Source organism: Thermobia domestica, chromosome 7 (assembly GCF_964235325.1).
Source record: "Thermobia domestica chromosome 7, izTheDome1.hap1.1, whole genome shotgun sequence".
Lineage (NCBI taxonomy): Eukaryota > Metazoa > Arthropoda > Insecta > Zygentoma > Lepismatidae > Thermobia > Thermobia domestica.
This window is the reverse complement of record NC_137460.1, coordinates 168,246,424-168,273,051: the sequence shown is the minus strand read 5'-3', so window position 1 is coordinate 168,273,051 and position 26,628 is coordinate 168,246,424. Positions and strand designations below refer to the sequence as shown.

The 26,628-nt window shown below is 36.7% G+C and overlaps 2 protein-coding genes across 7 annotated transcripts in view; both read right to left on the bottom strand.

Annotated features, from left to right (window-relative positions):
* The window catches only part of GAPcenA (GTPase activating protein and centrosome-associated), a 772,500-nt gene that overhangs the window by 459,195 nt on the left and 286,677 nt on the right, over window positions 1-26,628 (bottom strand). The gene's annotated exons all lie outside the window — the stretch shown is intronic.
* LOC145690567 (uncharacterized) lies at window positions 9,890-18,116 on the bottom strand. The gene is made up of 4 exons (XM_081765586.1): window positions 17,127-18,116; window positions 13,654-14,312; window positions 12,103-12,343; window positions 9,890-10,153 (listed from the first exon to the last, which is right to left on the bottom strand). Exons 1-4 carry the CDS (start codon window positions 17,290-17,292, stop codon window positions 10,026-10,028), a joined length of 1,194 nt encoding a protein of 397 aa, XP_081621712.1. The 5' UTR covers window positions 17,293-18,116; the 3' UTR covers window positions 9,890-10,025.

The window sequence follows — 26,628 nt, the reverse complement described above, 5'->3', positions numbered from 1 at the left end:
TAATTTTTTGCCCAAATATAGGAGAATTTTAATTTCCCTAATTGGCAACACTGCGCGCAGGCCCGTCCAATTGATGCCAACAGTTAGGTATCTATCCGAGGTATCTACCTGGCAAGTCTTAAGGATGTCTTTCTACAACGAAGGAAGCTACAGGGGAAAAAAGTAAAGGAAATTCGAAATTAGAAAATTCTCGAATTTTTTACTGGGGTAAAATTTGAGAAGAAAATTCGACACCAGAAGAAAAAGAAATTAATATGATAAACTATAGTCCAACCACATTTTGCAAGAATAATATCCCGATATCTTAATTAGTGTCCTAAACAAGTGACACACCTGTGTGTGCCACTTTGGCCATCTGGGCCACCGAGTACACATTTGATTACATTTTTTTTGACTACTAACTCGTGTTGTTGTTGTAGTTATAGTCTGGACTAATAATAATATCGTTGTAAACAATAACTTTATAAGGAAAATTTTCTCTCCTTTTTACATCTTAGTTCCAACATTGTTGGTAAGAAATGTAGGGTGTTTCAAAATAAAGTTTGGGATTTTAAGTCTTCGTAGTACTTATTACATTTTACGTACAATTATAAGCAATGCATGAAGTAAAAGAGCACCTCAAACAGTCTTTGCTACAAGTGTTCAATGTGAGATTCATTCATCACACGGCACACATCTAGCCGATAGGCGAGAAAGGCTCATAAACTTTCCGCCATATGGCACAAAACACATTCAATTTAGGGGAGTTTCGTTTCAATTGTACCATCTCCTGAGGATTTGCTGACGGCCAGATGCAAACATTATGAGTGTTCACATTAGCTCTTAGGTGAAAAGTCGATTTATCATTGTAGACGACACGATCCAGAAAATCTTCATTGTTATACAGGAATATTTCACTTGCGAAATTGGCACGTAAACCGTAGTCTGTAGGTTTTAGTCCTGTAGTCATGATTTTAAGTATGCTACTCCAGCATGAACAACAAAGGTGAGGGTAAGTACAGACGCACTCAGAAAGGCTTAAATACTTACTAAAAATGCAATTCCGTTGTCTGTTTTTTTTTTTTTTCTTGAAATGTCAATCTATTATGATAATGAAAGATAAAGCAAACACACCTGATGAGGAAAGATGGTAATCCTTTTTATAGAATTCAATATCAAGCTTCAATCTCAATGTATCAGTTTGCAATTCCAGTGCAACTAGCTCTTTTATCTTTATTTCTTGATTTTTCTTCTACATCTTCTAACATTTTTTTAAAAAAAACTTATTTCTATCTTCAATGATAAGGAACTTGCTTCTGACAAAAACAAGACTACTTTCATAACAAAACTGTGATAACTTACTAAATGGAACAGATATTCACTATTATTCGAGAATTGAGTTCTTGCATTTGACAACAATCAAGCAATTTGTGCTCGGACTTATTCGACCATTTGCTTTAGCATTGTCCATGTGGCCTTAAACTAATGCAACCTAAACATAATTTATGAATGTAGTATTCAAATAGAAGGTCAGCTTAGTAAATGTAACTACCATCATCATGAAGTCTGTTTCCAACAAGAAATATTGAATTTAAATAATATACTTATGACAGATTTTGCCGGACCATCCAAGCTTGCCGTTCCACGCAAATGCACGTGTTGCATATATACAGTGGCGTATTTAGGAGGGCTTCCGGGCTTAAGCCCCCTCCCCGAAATCGTACTTACTATAGTAAAGTATATGAAATATCTTGCAGAATTTTCACATTTTCAGGCAAAGCCCCCCCCCCCCACTCGAAAGTTAGCAAAGCCCCTCCCGAAACAAAATCGTAAATACGCCACTGCATATATGGTAGAGCCGGCTCTGTATCATATATATCTAGTCGACAAATTATTTATATATGACATTTAGAAAAATACTATTAGGCAAATTAGTATTAGTTTTTACCTTTAGACAAGTTATTAGAATTTTATACTGTTCGTGACATTATTTTCGTACTTATTAAAGGCCTGCTTTCACGAAAAAACAAAATTTCATTTCTACTTTTATTTCTTAGTTGATATTGATGAAAACTGCTGAAACCCGAATTGTTAATAGGTATGGTATTCATGTAAATTGTAAAATATTTGTAGCGTATCAGTATCTAGCGTTTAATTTATGTTGCATTTTACGGTGATTACACCTACATAAAAATATTTCATACTTAAATAGACGTAAGATGCATTACAAATGACTATTTGAAAAAAAACGAAATTTAGAAAAAAAACGAGAGGCAATGTTTTTTTTCTAAAAAAAACGTACATTTCTGAAAAAATACGAACCGTTTTTTTTCTATTTACAACACTAGCCATAAGTCTTACATCCTTATAAACAGATTTACAGACAGAGGTTGAATGCCTGATGAAACTAGTAGTGTGAAAGTGCCCAGCTTCATTATTAAATAATTGGAACAATAGGTTAACAGGAATTTAAGTTCCGATAAACCTAAAACCGACATAACCCATATGAAAAAAACAGGCACATGTACAGGCGCATGTAACACAGGCCCTTTATCCACCTGTGGGACAGGCACATGTGCAGGTGCCTGAAAATGACCCCAGTTTGAACGCCCTACACATGCATGTTGAGCAAACATGTACAGGGCATGAACAGGTATTACTGCACAGGTGTTTGTATGGTAGATACCCTAGTAGATCTACCATAAAAACGTATGTAAAGTGCCTGTCAGCGAAGAAGACGTGCAAGTACAGCCGCTGTACCAGTATAGAACATGTGATGTACATGTCATGTATAATGTCTGTAACATGCATGCTGAACACAAGTTATACGCGTGTATGATAAATAGCTTTTGCCTGGTACATGTGAAAAGTACTTACGAAACATGCATGTAATGTATGTATACATGTAAAAACCATACATGTGACATGCATGTTGCGGGTATGGAAAACATCTGCTGCTTGCATGTAACAGGTGGAGAACATGGAAAAACCATACATGTGAAATGCATGTTGCGGGTATGGAAAACATCTGCTGCTTGCATGTAACAGGTGGAGAACATGGAAAAATCATACATGTGAAATGCATGTTACAGGTGGAGAATTTATAAAAATTGTACATGTGACAGGTACATGCCACATACATGTTACAGGTTTGGAAAGCCTCTGCTGCTTGCATGTAGCAGATGTAAAACATGTAAGAAACATGTGCTGTACATGTATTATACATGCGCGAAACAGGCCTGTTGCTTAGATGCTTCATTGCATGGAAATAGAATGTTAAGGTATGTAACATACATGTTACAGGTGCATGCCCCATGTATTGTACAAGTATATAAAACCTGTTGCCAGCAAGGAAACAGGTGAAGTACATGCGTTGTTACATGTACGAAACATGTTATGTACATGCATTGTCTCGGCATTATACAGGCATGCTATCAACACATGCACCGGAAGTGCACTTAACAAGCATTGTGTATATAGATTACATGCACGTTGTGTTAACTAAAGCAGATAAAATGATAGCCATGCATGTAAAAGTAGAAAAATAGATTTCTGAGAATTAATTTGCACAAGTACTGCATGTGATGTACACCCATGTCCAAAATTATTGTCGCATGTCTATAAATATGTTTTTGTAGAAATATAATTTTATAACGAATTCGCGCGGTATTTCTTATAATGTTAGTATGTGTATAATCAGCAGAGACACGTATGTGGCAAATTTAATGTCAAAAGAGCAGTAAATAAGAACAATAAAACGAAAATGAAACTTCTTTGTCCATTTAGCAATATTTTGTTTTACTCATTCTAATTTTCGTATGTATAATTCTTTTCCCATGTAATTTACCACAAATATACATTTCCCGATTATACACATAGTATCAGTATTAAAAGTACCCTGCAAAATCATTATCAAATTATATTCTTCCAAGAAGACAGTTATAGATATGCGACAATCATTTTGGACATGTGTACATGCAGGGTAACATATAATACTGAATAAGGAATAATTATGCAACAAATGACATTACGAAGAGTAATGGAACTAGCTTTTGAGGTCGAAACCTAGTTTACAAGTGTGCAAGGAGAAAAGAAAATATATACAAAGTTTTGGAACACGCATGTAAATTAGTTCTTACTTGTACTTCATGTACTTGCTAGTCTGTAATGTACAAAATCTGTTGAACATTTTCCTTTCCTCCTTGCACGCCTATAAATGAGTGAAAGTCAGTATTGTTACTTTTCGTAAGGTCATTTCTTAAATACTTATTCTTCGTCTATTATTTTTCTTCAAGTATATGTTACCCAGGATGTACATCCTATGCAACAGTGCTAATTAATTCTGATTTTTTCTACTTTTATATGCTTGAATACAGTTATTTTATCTACTTTAGTTATATGCCATGTGCATATAATCTATATACACAATGCTTGTTACGTGCACTTACAGCGTATATGTTGCTTACGACATGCCTGAATGGTACTAGGACAATGCATATACATCGCATGTTTCGCACATAAAACAATGCATGTTTTTCACCTGTTTCCTTGCTGGCAAGAGATTTTACATACCTGTACAGCATTTGACATGGGCCGGTAACATTTGTGTCACCTACATGAACATTTAGGCTAGCACTTACAACACTTTCGTTGCTTACAAGGAATATTTAGGTTTCCTGAGAGCGCAATACATTTACAAAACATTTTTCGTACATGCTACTATGCTATACGAAACAACGATGGAAGAACTGAGTAACGCGAATTTTCGACTAAAATGCCATTTCCAAGAAGCAAGTTTAACAGGAAATGCCAGAAAAACTATGATTAACGAAAGATATTTAGACGCAATCCTGTTGCCTTTCATAGTTGTTTCATATAAGTACGGTTGTTCCCCTTTATTTTTGCTTATACTTTATTATCTTTTCCTGTTTGGAAGCAAGGTTTGTGTAAATCAGTCACCACGTTTGGACCCGAAAAGAGACCTGGATAAATTTTATTTCATGTCTTACTGTCTGAATGGTAGTTTTATATTTTGAGTAACAAAGCAATTTACGATATACTCATTTTTCTTCCAAACAGGTTTGCTGTGTATCGCCAGCGAATTTTTTGCAACAAAGAAACAAATATGTTTAAGATTCGTTTTGTTCATTAAAGAAATAATAATCATGTTGCCTTTCATAGTTGTTTCATTGAAGTACGGTTGTTCCCCTTTATTTTTACTTATACTTTATTACCTTTTCCTGTTTGGAAACAATGTTTATGCCAATCAGTCACCACGTTTTGACCCGAAAAGAGACCTGGATAAATTTTATTTCATGTCTTACTGTCTGAATGGTAGTTTTATATTTTGAGTAACAAAGCAATTTACGATATACTGATGTACACAATTTATCGTTTTTCTTCCAAATAGGTTTGCTGTATGTCGCCAGCGTGAAATTCAAATGTATTTACAACAAAGAAACACACACGTTTAAGATTCGTTTTGTTTATTAAAGAAATAATGAAATGCTTTCATACAAATGTATATTATATAAAGACTGAAAATACATTTTTTTAAATTCTTGCAAAGAAAACACAATATTTTCTTTGTTCCATCGTTTTATATAAATTATGAAAATCTTAGCAGTGAATATTAAACCAAAAGCAAGTTTACAATGTTAACCGTGCGTCTAAACAAGGGAAGTATCAATGAGCTCATATTGAAACCTACCGTAAAATTTCACTGAGGAAGGAAATCCCACAGAAAAAACACACAATAAAACAACTGCGTTTTTGAAGTGGAGTTAACCTAAATGGCAGATTGAAATGTCGCGTATCCATGTCGACAATAGCACAATACGTTCAGTACCACCCCTTGTAAACTGCCTGTTAATAATAAAAAATCAATAACAACAATGTGGGTACATACTATACCTAAGGGGAAGTCGTACGGTAAGGTGAACCTTGACAGCAGCCATCTTGAATTTAGGTCAAGTTTTGTAAATAGGAATAGAGCCAAATGATACATGATTTTGGGTAAGAATTTAAGCAGAAAAACAATGGTAGCAATAGTTTTAAGATACATGCATTTGGTAAAAAGTTACAGTCATATTTATTGTGTATGTTTCCATGTACACAACTCCCGAATGAAGCAGCTGTCCAACAATTTGTAAAATACAAAAATATAGGAAACACCCTTTATATTTTCCCAATTTGTCCCAAATGTTGTTAAGCAAAGGTACACACTTGTAGGAGATTAGTCGGCAAATTTGGTCCAAATTGGTTGAATAGGGGTGGAGATACAAGCCGGAAAAACGAAAATTCCATTGGAAAAATACAAAATAGTTTAAACACCATGTAATTCTGATGATTTGTTTGAAATTACGGTGGTCACAACTCAATACTTTCGAAAGCGTACTCTGAAAATATGGTTCAAATCTGTTGAATAGGAGCGGAGATAGACTAGATAATACGAAAATTTAGCCAAAATCGTTGATAACAAAATTCTTATATTAAATGCTGTATGTGCAATTTTCCTCTGATCTGTCTCAAATTTTAGTAACATTTAGTTACAAATTTTAGTTATATTTCAATAGCGACAACTTACTTTTGGGCAGCTGCTTCATTCGGGAGTTGTGTGCATGGAAATATACACAACAAATATGCCTGTAACTTTTTACCAAATGTACGTATCTTAACACTATTGCTACCATTGTTTTACTACTTAAATTCTTGCCCAAAATCATGTATCATTTTGCCCTATTCCCATTTACAAAACTTGACCTGAATTCAAGATGGCTGCTGTCAAGGTTCACCTTACCGTACGACTTCCCCTTAAGTATAGTATGTACCCACATTGTTGTTATTGATTTTTTATTATTAACAGGCAGTTTACAAGATGTGGTACTGAACGATTGTGCAATTGTCGACATGGATACGCGACATTTCAATCTGCCATTTCGGTTAATTCCACTTCAAAAACGCAGTTGCTTTTTTGTGTGTGGTCTTTCTGTGGGACTTCCTTTCTCTGAGTGAAATTTTACGGTAGGTTTCTATATGAGCTCATTGATACTTCCCTTGCAAGACAAAAGATACAAGTTTTGTTCTATTAACTTAATAAACTCTACATTCCATAATAATTGCAAAGTACCTTACTGCTATTCTTAAATTCTTCATCTGCAGATGACTCAGGTGTAGTGTTCAATTGTATATCATCCAATTCAAGAAGGTTGAAAAGTACCTATCCTGTCCAACTTTTATGCATATGACTTTTGTATATAATAATTCCTTCGTAAGGATGACATAATCATGAGTAACAGACGAATCATTATTACAGTGAAAAACGTGTGTTATGGGCAGATTGTACCACTTTTCTGTGAAAGCAGTTTCAGCTTCCATCTTTTCAACATAAAAATATATATGTTCTTTGCAACAAGATTCGCATTCAATAACATATATTTCTATGATCCTACAAACATGTGCTGTGCTACAGTCATCAAGCAAAAAGTAACTGTCATCGTGCTTCCTGTTAGTGCAGTGTTTAGAAGTGCAGAAAAGCATTTTTCCTGTGTGTATATCACCTATTCGAGAACATTTATATATTTTTGCGCTTTCTTTACCAGAAAAACACGTTGCTGTAATAGGAATACCGGACACTTGTGTTAAAATATACTGTGTAGAGCAATCAGTTTTTGTGGTATTGGCAAACGAGACTGATTTTGAACTTAAAAGGAATTCTGTAATCTTAACTGTTGCAGATGTTCCGCTACACGCATTTTCTCGTGCAAAGCCATTAACAATCTGTGAACCTATCTCTTGTGTTCCATGCATGTAGTGTTTTAAATTTCCATTTAGTGACTCAAACGGGAAACATGAGAAAGAATACAAAGGTCCTGCATTTTTGACACAATCAGTGAGGTGCAATAAATCATGTACGTTAGAACTCATATGCTTCCTACCATATAAATGTTCAGTTTGGAAAACAAATGCATGCAAACATTTTTCCATTGCATCCAAATGTTGCACGGAAATTGTACTTGATAAGAAACACGCCACTGGTTTGATGATTTGCAAAGTGTGATTGAAATAATCAGTATTATTGAAAATATCAGAAAATATAGGAAAGTACAGTAAGAAAAGATTCTCAAACTCGATAGCTTTCCAATTTCGACGTTCTTTGATCGATCGTGGAGAACGGGTTAAACATGATGGCGTTTTTATTTCTGTCAAACGCTTGTTGAGTACATTAATCTTGCGGCCTAAGTACCACACTTCATCCTTGTTTTTGGAATCCAGCCAATTCATGACTAAAGAACGAAATATACCCAGACATATACAATGCATGTAATCTATCATTGTACTCTCAATAATCTGATAATTATTAAGGAATGCAAATACACTTATCCCCTTAGCACCAAACTCTTTATTCTCACTATGTCGAGAGTGGTCTGCGTCATTTCGCAGCGGACCTTTAGGATGTGCCACATTGTACGGATAAATACGTAGTCCATGTTGTAAGTACTGTCCTGGTTGAAGACATTTACTGCATCCAAACTTGCCGTTGAATTGTACTAGCTGCTGTACAGCACACTTTGCAGGTTTATCAAACGTGCCAAGAATGGCATGCAAGCGTACCTGAGTGATAACATTATTTTTCAAAGTATATTGTCCTTGTAGAAGAACACCACATTCAAACTTCTTCAATTGTGCAGCTACACATGAATAAAATACAGAATGCAATAAATCGTTCTTTTTAACGTGCAACTCTGGAAGTCCGATGAAAGTGAACAATCCAACTAGAAGAATGTTTTCTGGTTTCCATCGCATCGGTTCATCTATTTCTAATATGGAAATGTAGAATGGCCAGAAAGTGATATGAGAACTGTTAAAACAGGTAACGCCATCAACATTTATGATCCCTGTCAAAGATAAAATTCCATCTTCATCCACTAATAATGGGTGTTCTTCCCTGAATTTCCTATAAATTTTACCATCTCTAACACTACTCAAGTTACCCTGACGTGATTGCGATATTGACAGATTTGCCAGAAAATGTGGTCGGGAAAACATGTTCTCCAGTTGTTTACCAATATCTACAGTAAAAAAAGAGTGAGCTTTTTTGCACACGTGTTTAGTACAGTTATTGCATGAAAGGGAAGCACAGGCTGAATCGTGAATATATGCACACTGACAACAGAAGAAATGCCGCTGGACTTCTATGTTACGTAAAGCCATGAATTCTTGCAATAATAAATATTTCGTGCGTGGTACTTCTTTAATATTTACAGAATGCATTAACCTAAGAAGATCTGATGTTGCAGTTTTCGTGAGCTTGTGCTTATGAACAAACTGCATTATTTTTATAACAGATTTACTTTCAACGTTCTCCTGCAATGTAGAACTGTTTGGTCCCGAAACGTTATGAACTACATTTAATTGCAATTCAGGAACAGAAATATCTTTTAACTCAGAATTGCACTCTGAACTATCAGGCGAAAAGTCGAACGTTGATTTAAAAGGATGCTGTGAATATGTGCCGTGAAGTATTTCGTTTTGTTCCTCAAGAGGAAACGCCGGAAACGAACATTGTTCATCGATACAGCCCGATGAACCAACGCTTACACTGCCTGTCAACTTATTTTCCCCGATTTTTAAGCCCGCGTAATTGGGAAAAGGGTCAATTTGTGGTTTATCGGATTGTATCGAAGAATAATGGTTGTTTTCGTCCTTTTCTCGTGAAGAACAAGACGATGTACTAAGGCTATTACATAATGTACCTTCTCGTTGAGTGCCAGGAATTTCAGTGTTTACTCTCTTAACATGTAAACGCTTATTCCACCTATATCGTGTTTTTCTTGGTACCTGAAGCACCGAGGGAGTGGGACTGTTGCATGCAACATATTGTTTGTAGTTTCGTTTCATTGTAGTTTATAAGTTAACGTAACTATATTTTAAACACGTATAATGAACATACAAAAAGTAACTACAAATAACTCAAAAGAATATATATACACTGTATCTACAAATTACTATTATACTGTTGGTATGAAGCAAAATTAACACAAACTCTACTGATCATCTTGATCCTTCTGCTTGTCTCCGTGCCTATTCTTCCGAGCCGCCTGTACACATTTGTCCGTCATAGCTGCGTGAACTGCAGACGTCTTGGTATTAGGAAATTTGAGGAGAACATAATCTGTGATCAAAGAAAGGTCTTATCAACAAGGATCTTTTACACATATACTAAGCTGAAAATATAACGAAAGAAACAAACTCCAAGTTAAAAAAAAGTCATATATTGAACAATGAACACTGATTGTAGGAGGTGACTGGGTGGACAGTAGAGAAACTAACAACTACAGATATAGTTATTGTTAAGAAAGAAATAGTTACATTCTGTTTAAAGAGTATTTTAGAAGTGTATTTATAGTTTTTACGGCTATAAGATTGGTTTGACTTAGTTTAACGTCCCACGGTTATGTCTGCTAGACTAAAGGAGAATGACCTGCTGATTATAGTGGAATCGAAACTACTTCGATCGTTCAACTGTACTTCCACCGGGAATCGAACCCGGGACCACGCGAACAGAAGTCAAGCGTGCTAGCCACTAGACCAAGCGAGGGTTCTTTACAGCTATGAGTCAAGTAGCGATAGGATTGGGTAAAGAAGTGGCAAATTAATTGGCCATAACGTACCATTCAATCCTGGACTGATTTCTTCTCATTTCAGGTCATGTCGGTGACCAAGAGAAGGGTTCAGGTGGATCAGTCGGAATCATGCTAAGTGTAAAAGTTAAACAAGTACAAAACTTGGAAAATTCGCCACAGAAACTTACAATTTGTTCACATACGTTAATGGAGATCAGTATCTATCTATCACGCGTATTCGAGTGGTTCAAGAATGTTAAAGGAAGGAGGGACAATCCAAAAACCCACTGTGACAGAGAATGTGTGTAGAAAATCGGTACAATTGTTCGAAACCGCTACATGAAAATTCGAGCAATTACTAACACCAATAAAGAAACAGTAAATAGAGTTTTACACGTGAAAAAGAAGTGTCATAAATCCTCTCGCACCAACACAGATTGAATTGCAGTACTGACATTGTTCAAAACAAAAAAAAATTATATTCGAGGTCAAATTAGAGGGAATTCGGGTATTGGCGAACCCGTCATCTAAAGCAGACCCTCCTTTTTTTATTTTGTCGATTTTCTTGAAGTGAGTTGGCAACATTATCAGAGAACGCAAATTGCTTACTCTTATGTCAAAGCTTTCACTGAAGATGTCATTGAATGCAAATAAGAATACGCAAATTTATGTCTGTAGCAGACTTCAAAACTTTCGAACGGTTAAAAAGTCTTTCCTTATGTATTTAGTTTCATTTAGATTCATGTTATATTAAGAACAAATAGGTGACATTGTCTTGACTAGACCTTACAAGAACATCAAAACCATCATGTAAAAATATTTAATTACTGGTGGCGGATAAAGTGGACCCCGGCATGGTAGCTAAAGTGAAGCAGAGTCCAGTTTGCTCAACCTTTCCAGCAGTGCTCCTTTAAAGGTTCTTTTACTGAATTAATGACTGGCATAACTTAAAATGTGTAAACTTAATGCAGATATAACTGTTGGATACACAAATGCACACATGTACGAGTTTCTCAAGTCATTGCAGTATTGTTATAGCCATTGGACAAGTCGGTCATTGGAGTTCTGAAACGTTTCTACAATGGAGAAATCATAATGTACCTCAGACCTACAGGTCATCCTATCACTCACTGTAATTTGACAAAACTTTGATAGGACAATTAAGGTTACAGACCGGCGTCTTTAATTTCTCGTTCAGCACCTTTTGTGCTACAGGATTCTAGCCCATTAACAGAAGACCCCAGGGATCCACTTTATCGGAGCAGTTTCAAAATCAGCAAATTTTCACACTTCCAGTAAGGAAGAATTAAAAAATGAATACAGCATAAGCTAAATTATTGTGCTTAAACATGATACAAATAAATAAAGAATTGTTTTGTTATTGATTTATAGAAGTATCAATTTGTATTTAAAAATATAGCCCACTTCCTCCATGATGTACTATGCAAGAAATGCGAAACAAAAATTATAAGTAAAAGGCATATGAAACCTAACATACCTTTGATAGCACTAATAATATCTGGAGACAGTGTTTTCTTTATTTTGCCACGACCAGTTATTGAACTTGTACTAAGCTCATCATCATCATCAAAAAAGCACGACATAAGATTTCTCGTGAGCTTTGTAGCAGAATGGCCTGCACTGGCTACGCAGCGAATTAATCGGGAATGCTTTATTGTAATGTCAGGGTAATCAGGACTGAGAACCACATCATCTCCATGTACGGATCTCGAGTATTCCTGTAAGTAAAAGTTTAACACAATAATTAATCTTAACACATTCTACCATTTACTTTTACATATATGATGTACAGTAGAAATAAAATTACCCGAATTGCTTTGGAAACAAACGATCTTACCACGAACAATCTTTTGCGCTTGATTTTGGTTCTTGAACCCCCCCAACACAAAACAAGGGTAGAGATAACGAAAGCCGAAACGATGCGAGACTTAGCTGGATCGAAACTAGTAGTGTGAGCTGATTGACTGATTTTAACACACTGTACATGCAAAATTTAAACTACTTTGTTTTTATAAGTCTTTAATTTGTCATTTAAGCAAATTTAGATTTTTGTATAAAAATACTATTTTCGTAAGTTATCAGGATCGAGTGTAGTCCAATTAATCCGGATAATTGTAACTCTACCGTATATAAGCACAATAACTGCCCAACATATGAACAGTATGTATCAAACACTACTACAACAGCGAAATTGAGCGTGTTTTTAAAATTGCATTGTCTAGGGAATACATATAATTTTATACGCCTCCAGCTAGCAAAAAGGAAACAAAAAGAAACATATGTAAGAACAGTGCCGTCAAATCTAATTAAAACAAGCAAACCGCAAATGATGGCTTTCCGAAAATAGTGACCCAATCACATTTGAAAGGGACGAGAATGGATACATTATACGCAAGAATTTTCGAGGTGCAATCTTCCTATAAGCACAGATGAAATGCAAATATATACACACAAAGAAAGAGAAAATGAAATGACTTTCGAGTCTTCCGTTCTGCGGTTATGTGGAGTAAGCTAAAGGAGACAGTGATGATGAGAACCAATGAAATGATGGAATGAACAGAGGTGAACGCTGTAACCCTCTCCACTGGTCTAGTGGCTAGAATGCGCGCCTTTGGCGTAAAAGATCCCGGTTCGATTCCCGGTGGTAGAGCATTGAAAGAGAGGTTCGGATTCCACTTTAAACTATATGTCCACGTCTCATATAGCCTCCCTCCTGAAAAAAAAGACGTAAGCGATAATCAAATCAAATAATCAAAAGTAAACGCTCTACCATTGAGCCACTGCGACCCCACACAAAGAAAAGAGACAAAATACTTAATGCAGACTTTGTCTGTCTTATAGAGACTATGCCGTTACCTTAAATTACTCATAGTTTGAAATAAGCAAGCAGAAAGAGAAATTTGGACCGCCACTTACATATTTGTATGACCCTAAGAATTTGAACAATTGTACGCCCGCACCCCTTCCCTACAAAACGGCGATAAATTGATCTAAAACCTTAGTCTTAAAATCTAGAAAAGAAACTTACGTTACTACTTTGACTGGATGGTGACACCTCATGGTTGGATTCTTCAAGATCTTCGGCATCTAGCAATGTGAACAAGAATGTCTTGACACTTCTCGGTACTTTGAGCTTCCGCTGTTTATCTCTGGAAGCGCATTCCTTCTTTAGAGCATCTACTAAGCATTTTTCTTCGTCTAATTTGGTGCGCAAATCATTAACTTCTTCTTTCAGTACGCTGCAGTTTTGACATTTGTCGATCTTTCGTACTTTTGGTTTCGAGCCTGATGGACTGTTCTGAGCTGATAAGTATGCGTTGCTTGGATGCTTGTCTATCTGTTCTTGACAAACGTTACTGGCGGATGCTGACTGTAAACTTCCGTTGCAAGAAGTTCTGTTTATTTGCTCTTGCCAGACGTTACTGCCGGGTGTAGTTTCTGTAGCCGACTCAGATGGAAAATTATCCGTACATAGTGTGGGGTCCTTCACAATAGTTTCAAAGTTCCTTTCAAATATTTCTTTCAAACTGCCTGGATTTCTACGATTTTCATCCTCTTCATCTGTTGGAATCGGATCTGTTGAACTTAGGTCATCAGAATTATTACTGCTGCCAGAATCATATCTTATTACCCGTTCCGTCTTCCCGACAAACTTCCTTTGTTCCACCTCACATTCGGTTTTAGTACCTGAAAAAAAAATCCATCATGATGTCATCTGCATCTGAAGTTTTCGGTGGTACATCATAATCACTTCATAAAATATAAGCAATACAAGAAAAGGGCCACCCGTTAAAGGGATCTACTACAGATTACATGCACCAGCTTCCAAGGAAAAGTAGTAGGTTTAGTAGTTAAATAATCGTGGCAGATACTGACCGATTGAAAGTAGTGCCATTGCGGGAGATGTGAGAAGGCTATCTAATTGACCCGGGTGGTAAAGTTTGAGATAAAGTGTCCCTTATACAGCTAGCAAACTACAGAAACTGCATACCTCAATCTAGCCGATGCTTCTAAATCACTCGTTCGCAGTAGGAGTACAAATATATAATAAATAATTTCGTAGAGAACAGTGTATACTGATAGTTAATATATAGGGGCGCAGATTTTTTAAAAATATGTGGACATAAAAATGATAACTTTGCGGTTAAACGAGTGACTGCATATGAAAGAGGACTGTGTTCGATATTAATTCCGACTATCGGAGTGCCCTGCATTCTCCATGCCTCCTGCAGGACAAACACCAGTTCTCGCATTAGTTAGTCCATTTGCGATGTCGCTGTCGCAAGACTATTAGAATAGATCGTGGCTAAGCTGTTAGCGCACGCGCCTTTGACGTGAGAAACTTGGGTTTGATTCCCAGTGGAAGCTCATGTGGTTCGGATTTCCTGTTAATCAGTATGTCTACGTTTCATATGGCCTCGTTGCTGAAAGGGACGTTGAACTCAAAATCAACTCAACTATTAGAACGGGAAACTCCAAAACTTAAAGTCAGTGGGTGCGCTTTTAGAATAAGCATAAACCTCGTTTATTCCCCAGTAGTGCAATTCCTAAAGTTTACTGATGAAAGAAGTAAATGTTTTATGAATGTCTGTAAACCGAAGACAAAACTTTTATAAATTGGTTTACACACACACACATTATTACTCGGTAGTAGTACATTGTTACTTGGGCCTGTACAGTAAGAGTTTAAGAATGCCTTATGGAATCATTTGAAGCAAGAAAAGTTAAGACAAATGATTTTTATTTTGCCGACGTATGTAAATATTCACGAATCTAGGCACAGTAGTAATGTTTGCATGGTGTAGCTATTCTTCATAATCTCATTCGAGACTTACAAAACCTACACGCAAACTACAACGTATGATGTTGCAGTTCATTTCCTACATCCCAAGAAATGGCATTTGTGCTGGCTGTATCGCCAGACCACATGAAAATCGAAAAAGAAGTACCAACATGAACTACATTTGGTTAGAGTACATTACTTTACGTTAGGTTATGTTACATTAGGCAGGTTAGGTTCAGTTACAAGTCAATTACCTTCAAAACAAAGGCATGTAAATTTTTACAATTTGCAATAGAACATTACTATTTGCGTATAAATAAGACGTCCGAATGTATATGATATGAAAACTACAGTACAAGACATTAACCAACCTGTGCTAGGTGCTCACTAAAAGCAGAGCGCGTTAGTTAGGGCGGGTAAAGGAACAGGCGCATGAGCGAGGGTAGTGAAAACAGGTGGGTGTTGGCAATGATAAGAGTTTGAATAGCACTTGTCGTTGTTTCATACTAGTAACACTCCACTTGTAAATAGTACACCGTGTCTTTCACACAATTTCAACAGCTGACGTTCGTTATTTTCGTGTACGTAATTCTATAAAACTCACACGATATGTCATAATATTGATATATATGCGCCATTTCCACACTTCATTTCTCGCCACTAAATCATAACAAGTGTACCTCTATGTGAAATAGTCTCTTCCGCCTCCACATACAATGACGCTTAGAACACCAAAACCAGCCTACCAAACCCCTTTCTTAACTTCAGCTATTCCCCTAATCTGCTTTTCATTCAAGCTCCTTCACAAACCAAAATAGGAGTATGTTTAGTACAAGAGGTCCAAAAGCACGTAAAAAACAGAAAATTTACAGAAGAAACGAATGATGCAAGTACTTAGACGTAACAGAACGTAACCAAATCTAACCTAACCTAAACCAACCTACTATTAGTAGAAATAAGCGAAATTCTATCATTCTTTGGAAAAGTATGCTGGACCCATACACTAATATAACATAAACTAACCTAAGCTTACCTAAATTAACATAACCTACCCTAAACTAGCCTAATGTGAACAGAAATTACCAAAATTGTAACATTTTTTAGAGAAAAGTGCTGGACCCCTTCTGCTAAACATAGGCCCCAAAATAAATTATCCAATTCACCCAGTAGATTTCCAAAATATTGGAGGCGGTACAGCACTTAAACCCCAAGAACCAACATGGTTCACACTGTTTTACGTTAATCACTAAAAATCTACTATTCTACTCTGATACCTACAAAAGTGTTATTTAAACTCAGATATCTAGATTCAGGTCGACTGCCAACAGTTAAAGTGTACTAAATAGTTTATTTTGGCGCCAACTGTTGTTGATCTAGCCACACAATAAATAAATTTAAAAAAAAAACTTAGGATTATAAATAGTAAATACTTCTAAAATATAACAGAGTGACAGTGAATTAAAAGTGAGCACAATACTCTGTTACTTAGCCAGAAGACATTTTCTCCAATGTACTTCGCTGAGTCATTAACATCCGTAGATTCATGCGATTTGTATTTCCATCGTTCGGTAGTTACTACAAATTCGCGGTAATTTTCTGTTTCGACAGTTCACTGCAAAACACACGGTAATGAATCACACATTAAATATATGTCATTATCTTAAATTAATTACATCTATAGCTGTTAAAGTATTGTTAGAGCCAAATACATTACTCACCTACATAAAGAATTCTACCATCGTAGCACGTGCTTCCTTTCCATTGTACAGGGTACACTTTTCCAAGTGTAAGTTTACCTGTACATTTACATTTCTTGCGGTGTAGAATGGAATAAGTATTATTATCCCATTCAACTACAACATACGCATTATTTGCCGTTGACATCTTGAAAGCCACTGTAATCTTGTGGAAACTTACAATTCATCCGCTACCATCGAGCACACAACCATAGAAAAACCACTGATCACAAACCCTAACGTCAACAACCAGCAGACGATTGACAACGAACAAACGAACGCTGTGGCGCCAAGCGTCTTTCCTGTGCGTAAACATATAGGTTCTGATCACGTTATAATTATGTTGTTTTCGATATTGTCTCCCAAGTTTACAATATACATATAAGAATAACTTATATGTGTATGACGATAATTGTGTATTGTTCACATATCGCAATTCTTAAGGAAAGGAAACTTATTATTCAGACTCAGGGGTGTCATTTGAGAAAGTCAAGGGGGCAATCGCCCCATGAGTTTCAGAATCTCTTAATTAATTGTGCAGTAATATAATATAAATAAAATGTTAGTGTGTTTGTGCGTATGCTTCTTTGGGTGCCAGACGAATGGACCGAGAGTTATCAAATTTTGGTCACGGGTATGCTGGTCCACGGCCAAGACCAAGACGAAGCATTTTTTCCAAACTTCGAACTAGGGGTCGCAAGGGAGGATTTACTACGACATGAAAATATAGTCGAAAATGACTTATATTAATGTTAACTTCATAGTTTTCGGAATCGCTGAGATCATAGTGAAACTCCCGATTGCGTTCACTTGCCCACCCCCCTTGGGGGCCAAGAGTCAACAGCAGGTCACCGAGACATGTACAAATAATCGAAAATAACCAATATTAGTGTCAAGTCTATAATTTACAGGCTCGCTGAGATTAACGCTGAAGCTATGGATCCCGTATATAATTCCAAATACAGCCCCATCGCCTAGGGGCCGAGTCAGGGACATACGCAGGGAGTGGTCCTGGGGGTCCGGACCCTCCCCGAAATTTCGACTTTTATGTAAATTTAGCCTAATTTTAGGGGCAACTTTAGAAATTTTAATATAAAATACTCTCATATTGAGTTTGGACTCCTCCCGAAATAAATTCCTGCGTACGCTACTGCCGAGAGTCACCAAGCGGGTCACCGAGACACGTAGAAATAAGCGAAAATTACCGATGTTAGTGTCAAATACATTATCGTATCCTTTTATCCATCTGCATGTACTTTCCAGGTGTTTTACATGTACATGGTAAGTACCTGGGCATACTGGTGAAATAATGCATTTCCCATGCATGTGGCATGTAGTTTCCGATACATAGTGATTTACCTGTCTTATATTCCCTGTACATGTACGCTTTATCTACGTCTGCCAGGTACAATACATGCACCTGTGACATTCATTTTCCGTGGATGCATGTTCCTTACCTGTTTTCATTTATATGTACAGGAATTGTACATTCCATGTTTTTCACTCCTAACTTACGCATGTAAACATGTAATTTACATTGCATTTTTTCTATCGTTCTGCAGGTACTTTGCATGTGTTTTACATGTACATGGTAAGTACCTGGGCATACTGGTGAAATAATGCATTTCCCATGCATGTGGCATGTAGTTTCCGATACATAGTGATTTACCTGTCTTATATTCCCTGTACATGTACGCTTTATCTACGTCTGCCAGGTACAATACATGCACCTGTGACATTCATTTTCCGTGGATGCATGTTCCTTACCTGTTTTCATTTATATGTACAGGAATTGTACATTCCATGTTTTTCACTCCTAACTTACGCATGTAAACATGTAATTTACATTGCATTTTTTCTATCGTTCTGCAGGTATTTTGCATGTGTTTTACATGTACATGGTAAGTACCTGGGCATACTGGTGAAATAATGCATTTCCCATGCATGTGGCATGTAGTTTCCGATACATAGTGATTTACCTGTCTTATATTCCCTGTACATGTACGCTTTATCTACGTCTGCCAGGTACAATACATGCACCTGTGACATTCATTTTCCGTGGATGCATGTCCCTTACCTGTTTTCATTTATATGTACACGTATTGTACATTCCATGTTTTTCACTCCTAACTTACGCATGTAAACATGTAATTTACATTGCATTTTTTCTATCGTTCTGCAGGTACTTTGCATGTGTTTTACATGTACATGTTAAGTACATGGGCTTAAGAGGAAAAACTAGCATTTCCCATGCATGTGACTGATAGATTACAGGCACATGCCATCAATTTGAATCATGTTTTTTGAACATACCTATTGCTCTTGTATGTCCCAGGTATATTACATGGACCTGTACTATGCATGTACCTTGGTGTATGTACATTACATGTCTCCTTTATATGTACAGATACTTTTCATTGCATGTTTGAGAACTTCTAACATTGAACACCATCTACACATGTATCACATGTTTATAGCCACAGGTAGATTCACCTGTCAGTGGGAAACTAACATGCTTTTTACAGCTACAGGCGCCTGTATAGTACCTGTTAAAGTCACATGTACCTGTACATGCACAGAACATTGCCTGGAATTTGTCACATTTTCATATGGGTTCAAACTAGTAATATTCACTCTGGAATCTTTTCATTTTAGTCATGACACTTCAAGGAATGAATTTTCATCACGTAGTCCGGAGAATTATGTTCAGGATTACTTTTGCAGTTCTGTGGATGTGTGTTATTACTAAAACACCTTCACTGGTAGTAGCACTTACAATTCAACATGTTTAATCTTTCGAGTAAAATAGCTTGATAGCCAGTAAAGTTTGATGCATACAGTACACCTCCTAACTATATTAAGAAACTAGTGTAAACATTACCTAGTTGAATAGTAAAGCGACTCTTCACTCCCGCTTTAAAGGTATACTTATGGTACGTTTTATCTAACATAACTATGAAGAATACTAGAGGGATATATAGGGATATCACCTCTTACTTGCAAGCTACCGTCGAGCCAAATTCAAGTTGACCTTCACTGTACTGCCGTTACCATCGAATTAAACTGTGACTACCTAGTCAACCGTAATCATACCCGCACTGGAACGTCCAACATCATAGACTCCTCTTTCTGTTACGTTCTTCTTTACGGGTCAATAATTTTGGCAATCACGTTTCCTCCGCCTGTTTAGAAATGGGGTCACTTATAAAATCATAATAATACTCGATTTTCCGGATCACTGATAGAGAGAAACTGCATCCATTGCAGAGGGATCTCAGCCCTTGGGCACTAAGAGGTGTCTGTAAAGAGTATACGTTACGAACAAAATAGTGGGCTGGAAAAATGTACAGTATGAGACATACCGATATAAGCAAATAAAATCTGTACTTCGTTATATCCAAGAACCTTCGTGTTATTAGAAATCTTTAATTATAACATACCAACTTTATATTTTTAAATTTTGTATCTTTGCGCCTAACCGGAAATGCAAGGTTAGCTAAAGTTAGTTCTTTAAGCAGCATCGGGGAGGGAAAAGAAAGGTTAAATGTCAAAAAATATCACTCACTGAAAATATCACACTTTATTGTCCATCTAAAGTAGCATCTCCTTGCTATTAAAAATATAAAAGAACTGTTCAGCGACATGCAGGCGCCCAAGCTAAAGGAAACCAGGCCTGCGCTGCTATTAACCTTGTAGCATTTCAGGTTTAATTTTGTACCATCTCTGGACCTTGCAGTCTCCCTCTCTCGTTTTCCAAAAATACGCTGTTGAGTTCATGTGCACGGCTCTTTCGCTGTGAAGGTTCTCTCAGTTTTCAGGAATAAAATAAAATAAAATAAAAAGTAAATACAAATAAGAAGTCTCCATGCGGTTTCGAATTTTTCATCTCTTTTCCTATTTAGCGAAACGTTATGCTAATATAATACGCAATGTAGTAATTTTAATAAGCTAGTGTGACATGACTAAATTATCTTAGTATCTAACTAACTAACTCTATGGCCTATGGAACCCGGAAGTTAAATGCCGCGTTCACAAAAGCTCTCCACTGACTTCTATCCTTAGTTAACTGCATCCAGTTTCTACTTCGTATTCCAATCTCTGCGAGATCCATCTTAATATTGTACTCCCATCTGCGCCTAGGTCTTCCTAATGGTCGTTTTCCGATTGGTGTTCCAGTCAAGACTTTGAAAGCGTTTCTACTTTCTTCTATTCTAGCTATATGACCCGCCCAACTAAGCCTCCTAGACTTGACGTCCCTAACAATGTTGGGTAAACCGTATAAATTATGTAGTTCTCGTTATGAAGTTTCCGCCATTCCCCATTCCCGTTCCTTTTAGGTCCGAATATTCGTCTCAGGATCTTGTTCTCAAATACTTTCAGTCTATGTTCTTTCCTCAGAGTAAGCGACCATGTTTCGCAAACATACAGAACAACAGGCATGATTATCGTTTTGTATATTTTAAGCTTCAAATTCCTCGACAGAATTCGCGACGACAAGAGATTTTGAACCGAATAGTAACACGAATTCCCTGCTTTTAAACATTTAATTTCTTCGTGAATATGATTTTTGTCCGTTAATATTGATCCTAGATATTTGAAAGCATCCACTTTATCAAAAGTATTATTTAATATTTTAACGCATCCATAATTTGCCGTATTACGGTCCCGACGCACTTCCATGTATTTAGTTCTATCTACGTTTACTTCTAAACCCATGTCCCTGCAAGCGTTTAATAAGATCTCTGCATTTCTTTCTATTGTTCTCCTATCACCCCCTATTAAATTTACATCATCACCATATGCCATAACCTATTGAATACCGTTCAACTCTAGGCCCTGGTTGCTATCTTTGATTTTCGTTATAGTGTATTCCAGAACAAAGTTAAATAATAATGGCGGCAACGCATCTCCTTGTTTCAGGACATTTTCCACGTGAAAGCTCGCGGACAAAAATTTCCCTACCCGGACTTTACTTTGGGATTCATTTAAACATATCTTAATTAATCTAATTTGCTTTCTCGTTATTCCAAGTTCTGTAATAACGTTGTATAATGTTTCTCTCCTAACCGAGTCGTACGCCTTTCTCAAATCAATAAATGGTTGTTGTACCGGGGTATTATATTCCCACATTTTTTCGAGTATTTGGCGAATGGTAAATATTTGGTCGATAGTTGATGGATTTCGTCTAAATCCGCACTGGTAATTTCCAATAATTTTATCTGCGTATGGGGGTCAATCTTGCTAACAGAATATTTGAAAGGATTTTATAGAATGTTGACAGAAGAGAAATTCCTCGATAATTGTTACAATCAGTTTTGTCGCTTTTCTTGTGAATTGGAACAATGATTGATTCTTTCCATTCTTGTGGGAATTCTTCCTTGTTCCAGATAAAGAGAATGAGTTTGTGTATCTTGTTCCACAATTTTTTGCCTCCAGCTAAAATTAACTCAGCTGGAATTTCATCTACGCCCGGAGATTTGTTTCTTTAATTTCTTTATAGCGGTTTCTACTTCTATTCGGTTGGGTTCTAGAATATACAGTTCTACGGTATCTCCTTTTTTCCACGCACATTAGTTTTTGGTTGCGTGTTCAGCATATCGTCAAAGAAATCTTTTCATCTATTTGAGATGCTATCCGTATCCGTGAGAACTGTACCGTCAACTTTCTTTAATATATTAGCACGAAGTTGATAGCCTTTCGTAAACTCGCTGATCCCTTATACATGTTTCCACTGTTTTTATCTTTATTCTTATCTTTCAGTTCCTTAATTTTAGCTTTCAAAAAATCGCGTTCCTTTGTTCTAGAAGTTTTGGAAGTTTCCCGCCTGATACCGGCGAAATTTTGTGTAGTTATTTCATTCGGATTTTGTAGCCAGCGTAATTTTGCCTGTTTTCTCTTCTCTGCTAGTTTAATGCATTCCTGGTCGAACCATGGTTTGTTCTTACGTATTTCCGCGTGTCCCAATTTTTCTTTTGCTGAAATTTTAATGCTATCTCTAATTTCAATCCAGGTATACTCAACACTACTGCACAACAAATCTTCCAAAGCCGAGAAATATCTTAGTATCATCAAATAATATATTTAATTATGTTACAATATGCATTTTGATATGCAAAAAGTTTAAGATCAAAATGTTACAATAAACACCTAATTTCACCCATCACTATTCAAATTAGTAACACACAGGTATTGTACATACTTAACAATACAGTGATACAAAAATATTATTAATTTATTTATACATATTTCTGAGCATTATCGACAGCTGTGGCCTAAAGCCCGTCACGTATTGTCTGTTTACTGTAGCTTGGCGCTGTGTTTTGACACAAAAGCTGGCTAGCGAATCTTAGCAGTCCTTCCCCTCCATTCCCCTTATCGCAATGGCAACAGTGGCACCAACTAATCAACTTTAGCACTAGTGGTGTTTGGCATTTTCAACTTGCATAAATTTCGAAACAAACAGTTTATTTCTTTGTGAATTTATTGATACAGTATGTTAATAGTGAACTATATCAGGTCGATCTTTTTAGAAACCTCGCGCCGTAGAAATAAACACGGCCTTACAGTGAGAATATTATTCGGAATTTAAGAAGGTGGGGAAAAGAGAGCGAGGATGAGAATGATCAGAAGAAAGAAAGAAAGAAAGAAAGAGAATGAAAAAAGAAACACTTGTGCATTTACTTCGTAATGCATTTAAGTAGTCGTGAAACGGAAAAGGGATATCTGAACCCACTAGCACAATATTTGCGGAAGCGGTGGCAACATGATATTCTGGAAGCCCCTCCACCAATTCTGGAGACTCAGTGTTTGTGAACGCGCGCCTTTGAAGAGGTTTGATACTTCGTTTGTGCTGATGTGCATGTGGCACTTAATATAGTGTTATAATCGAGTATTGAGCATGAGTGTAATATCGAACACGTTTCACAAAGTGTTAAATAGGCAATCACGTGAAATCGTATACAATGTGTATCTATTTATGAGAAAAGAATGCCACTCGAGTGATGCAGCCGTGCATAGGACCGCCATAGCGACGAAAGTGTCCGTAAGTACCGTGCAACGCATAGTCAAACAATGAGCGTTCGGAAAATTCACTACGCCAAACAAAAAGCGTTATCGGCGAAAAAAATACGAATTAGACGAATTCGACATATCTGTACTGACTCGAACAATGACTAACTTTGTTCGGCAGGAAAAATGTTTTCCGTCAACAAGGCGTCTTTTGTCAACGATGAGAAGAGCAACAGGATTTGCGGGAAGTCGTACAACTTTGTGGAAAATAATCAAGAAATTAGGTTTTCGATGGCTTAAAATAAAATCTAATCGGCGAGATCTTTGCGAAAGAGAGGACATTAGAAATCGGAGAATTCATTATCTGAGGAAAATAAGACGTTATCGGCAAGAGGGTCATTCAATAGTATATATAGATGAAACCTACGTACAAAGTTCACACACCCAACCAAAGACTTAATACCACCCTGTGTTTGTTAGTGGACTTAAACCTATTAGTAAAGGATCCCGTCTGGTGAGTGCATGCGGGGGATGAGATGGGTTTAATTCCAGGTGCTTTGGTCATTTGGAAGTCGGACAGTCGATCAGGAGACTATCATCATGACATGAACGCAACTAATTTCGTGAAGTGGGTGAATGTACAACTGATTCCAAACCTGCCGCGAAACAGTGTGGTAATAATGGACAATGCGTCTTACCACAATGTTGTGCATAATAAAGCGCCGCCACGCTCTGCAAAGAAAGCCACTATAGTGGAATGGTTGAATCAAAACAACATTCTTGCAACTGAAAACATGTCCAAGGCTGAACTGTATGAACTGATCGAGAAAAACCGACAAATAGATTTTAACGTGGATCGGATTCTCCGTCAACATGGACACGAGTGTCTGCGTTTACCACCATACCACCCGGACCTTAATCCTATTGAACTAGTGTGGGCAAGAGTGAAAAATAGAATCGGTAATAGAAATATAACTTTTAAGCTTCAGGACGTGAAAGCACTGTGTGAGGAAGCATTTGGCGCGGTAACGAGGAAGGATTGGATAAAGGAGTGTATACATGTTTAAAAAAAAAAAAAAAAAAAAGACATATATTCAACAGGACGGAGTGACTGACATCATGGTAGAGCCGTTAGTGATTCAAGACTCTTCCAATGGATCTACATCCAACTGTGAAGATGAATCTTCAAGTGGATCAGACAGCAGTTCAGAAACTGCCTCTGAAATGGAGAGTGCTGGAGTGCTGCAATTAGAAGTGCAAGCTGCGCAAATATCGCTTCAGATGCTGAGCTTTGCACAGAAACCGGAAGCGATAGATATACATTCGGATATCGTTTCAAGTACTGGCAGTTCCACGGAAACAGCAGTTGTGAACGACAGTGCTACAGAAACTGCTGTTGAAAGTGACGAGACAGGTATCGAGCCATTATGACTTGAATTGTGATGTTTGTATATAAACATGTAGGTATTTCATGTCTCTGTATTGTAAATATTAACTTTGTGCATTTGTGTATAAAATAAATGTGTATATGTTTAATGACTCTGAAGCATATTGACTATATTAACTGTATATATTTGTGTGCTAAAATACTTCGTGGCTCACTGTCAGAATTACGCCTATAGACTTTGTATTCAGAAGTAAGTATAATTGTGTTTAGGTGTTCTGAAGTATACGTGTGTAGACTAGGCCTATATTAACTAGGTGTATGTGTATACAAGAAGTGGTTTCTTGTCTCTTTGAAGTATAATTATATTGAGTATGTATATTTGTGTAAAAAATAATGTTTGTTTGATGTATGTGCATCTGTAATGTTTATTCGGAAAGAGTTCCTTGGAAGTTACTTTAAACAAAACACTCTACTTCATAAGGTTGTGAAACAGTGAATTTTCACACTATATATATATATATACTTAGGTAGTAACAAAAATTAAAAAAATAACCTGCAGTGCATATAGTATTTCTTTGGTATTTTTTGTACTTAAAGCCAAATAGCACAGCATATGCGAATATGTTCAGTATATTCCCAGATATGCGTAGTATCTTCTCGACAATTGCTAGGAATATCGCTGTTTCCGCTTTTTATATATATTCTTTTCAGTGTGTTCCTTATATATGCTTTTAAGTTTTTCCACGCATATTCCTTTTAGTATATCAATATATTCTTTTTTTTTTACAATATATTGAAAAGATTTAGGTTTAGATTTCTGGGCTTTCGGCATCTAAGGCTATTTAGCCCTTCACGATTTGAGGGATGACGTTCCTCGACGAGCACACAATCCGTGGATAGGGAAGGAAGCGGCCTGGGACCTATAAGTTAGGTACAACTCCGGCATTTACCTGGTGTGAATGAGGAAAACCCAGGAAAACCTCATTCAGGGTGGCTGGCCTGAAAAAGCGTATTACACTTTTTGATCAAGTGACCCCACCGGGAATTGAACGCGTGACCGCTCACACCGAAGGCGAGAGCGTTAGCGAC

Excerpts from the sequence above, each read along its gene's own strand:
- LOC145690567 (XM_081765586.1), bottom strand. The coding sequence starts at position 17,292 with ATGTCAACGGCAAATAATGCGTATGTTGTAGTTGAATGGGATAATAAT. Across the intron at positions 12,344-13,653 it reads CATCCAGTCAAAGTAGTAAC|GAATACTCGAGATCCGTACA; the intron begins GTAAGTTTCTTT and ends TTTTACTTACAG. Across the intron at positions 10,154-12,102 it reads TATTATTAGTGCTATCAAAG|ATTATGTTCTCCTCAAATTT; the intron begins GTATGTTAGGTT and ends CTTTGATCACAG.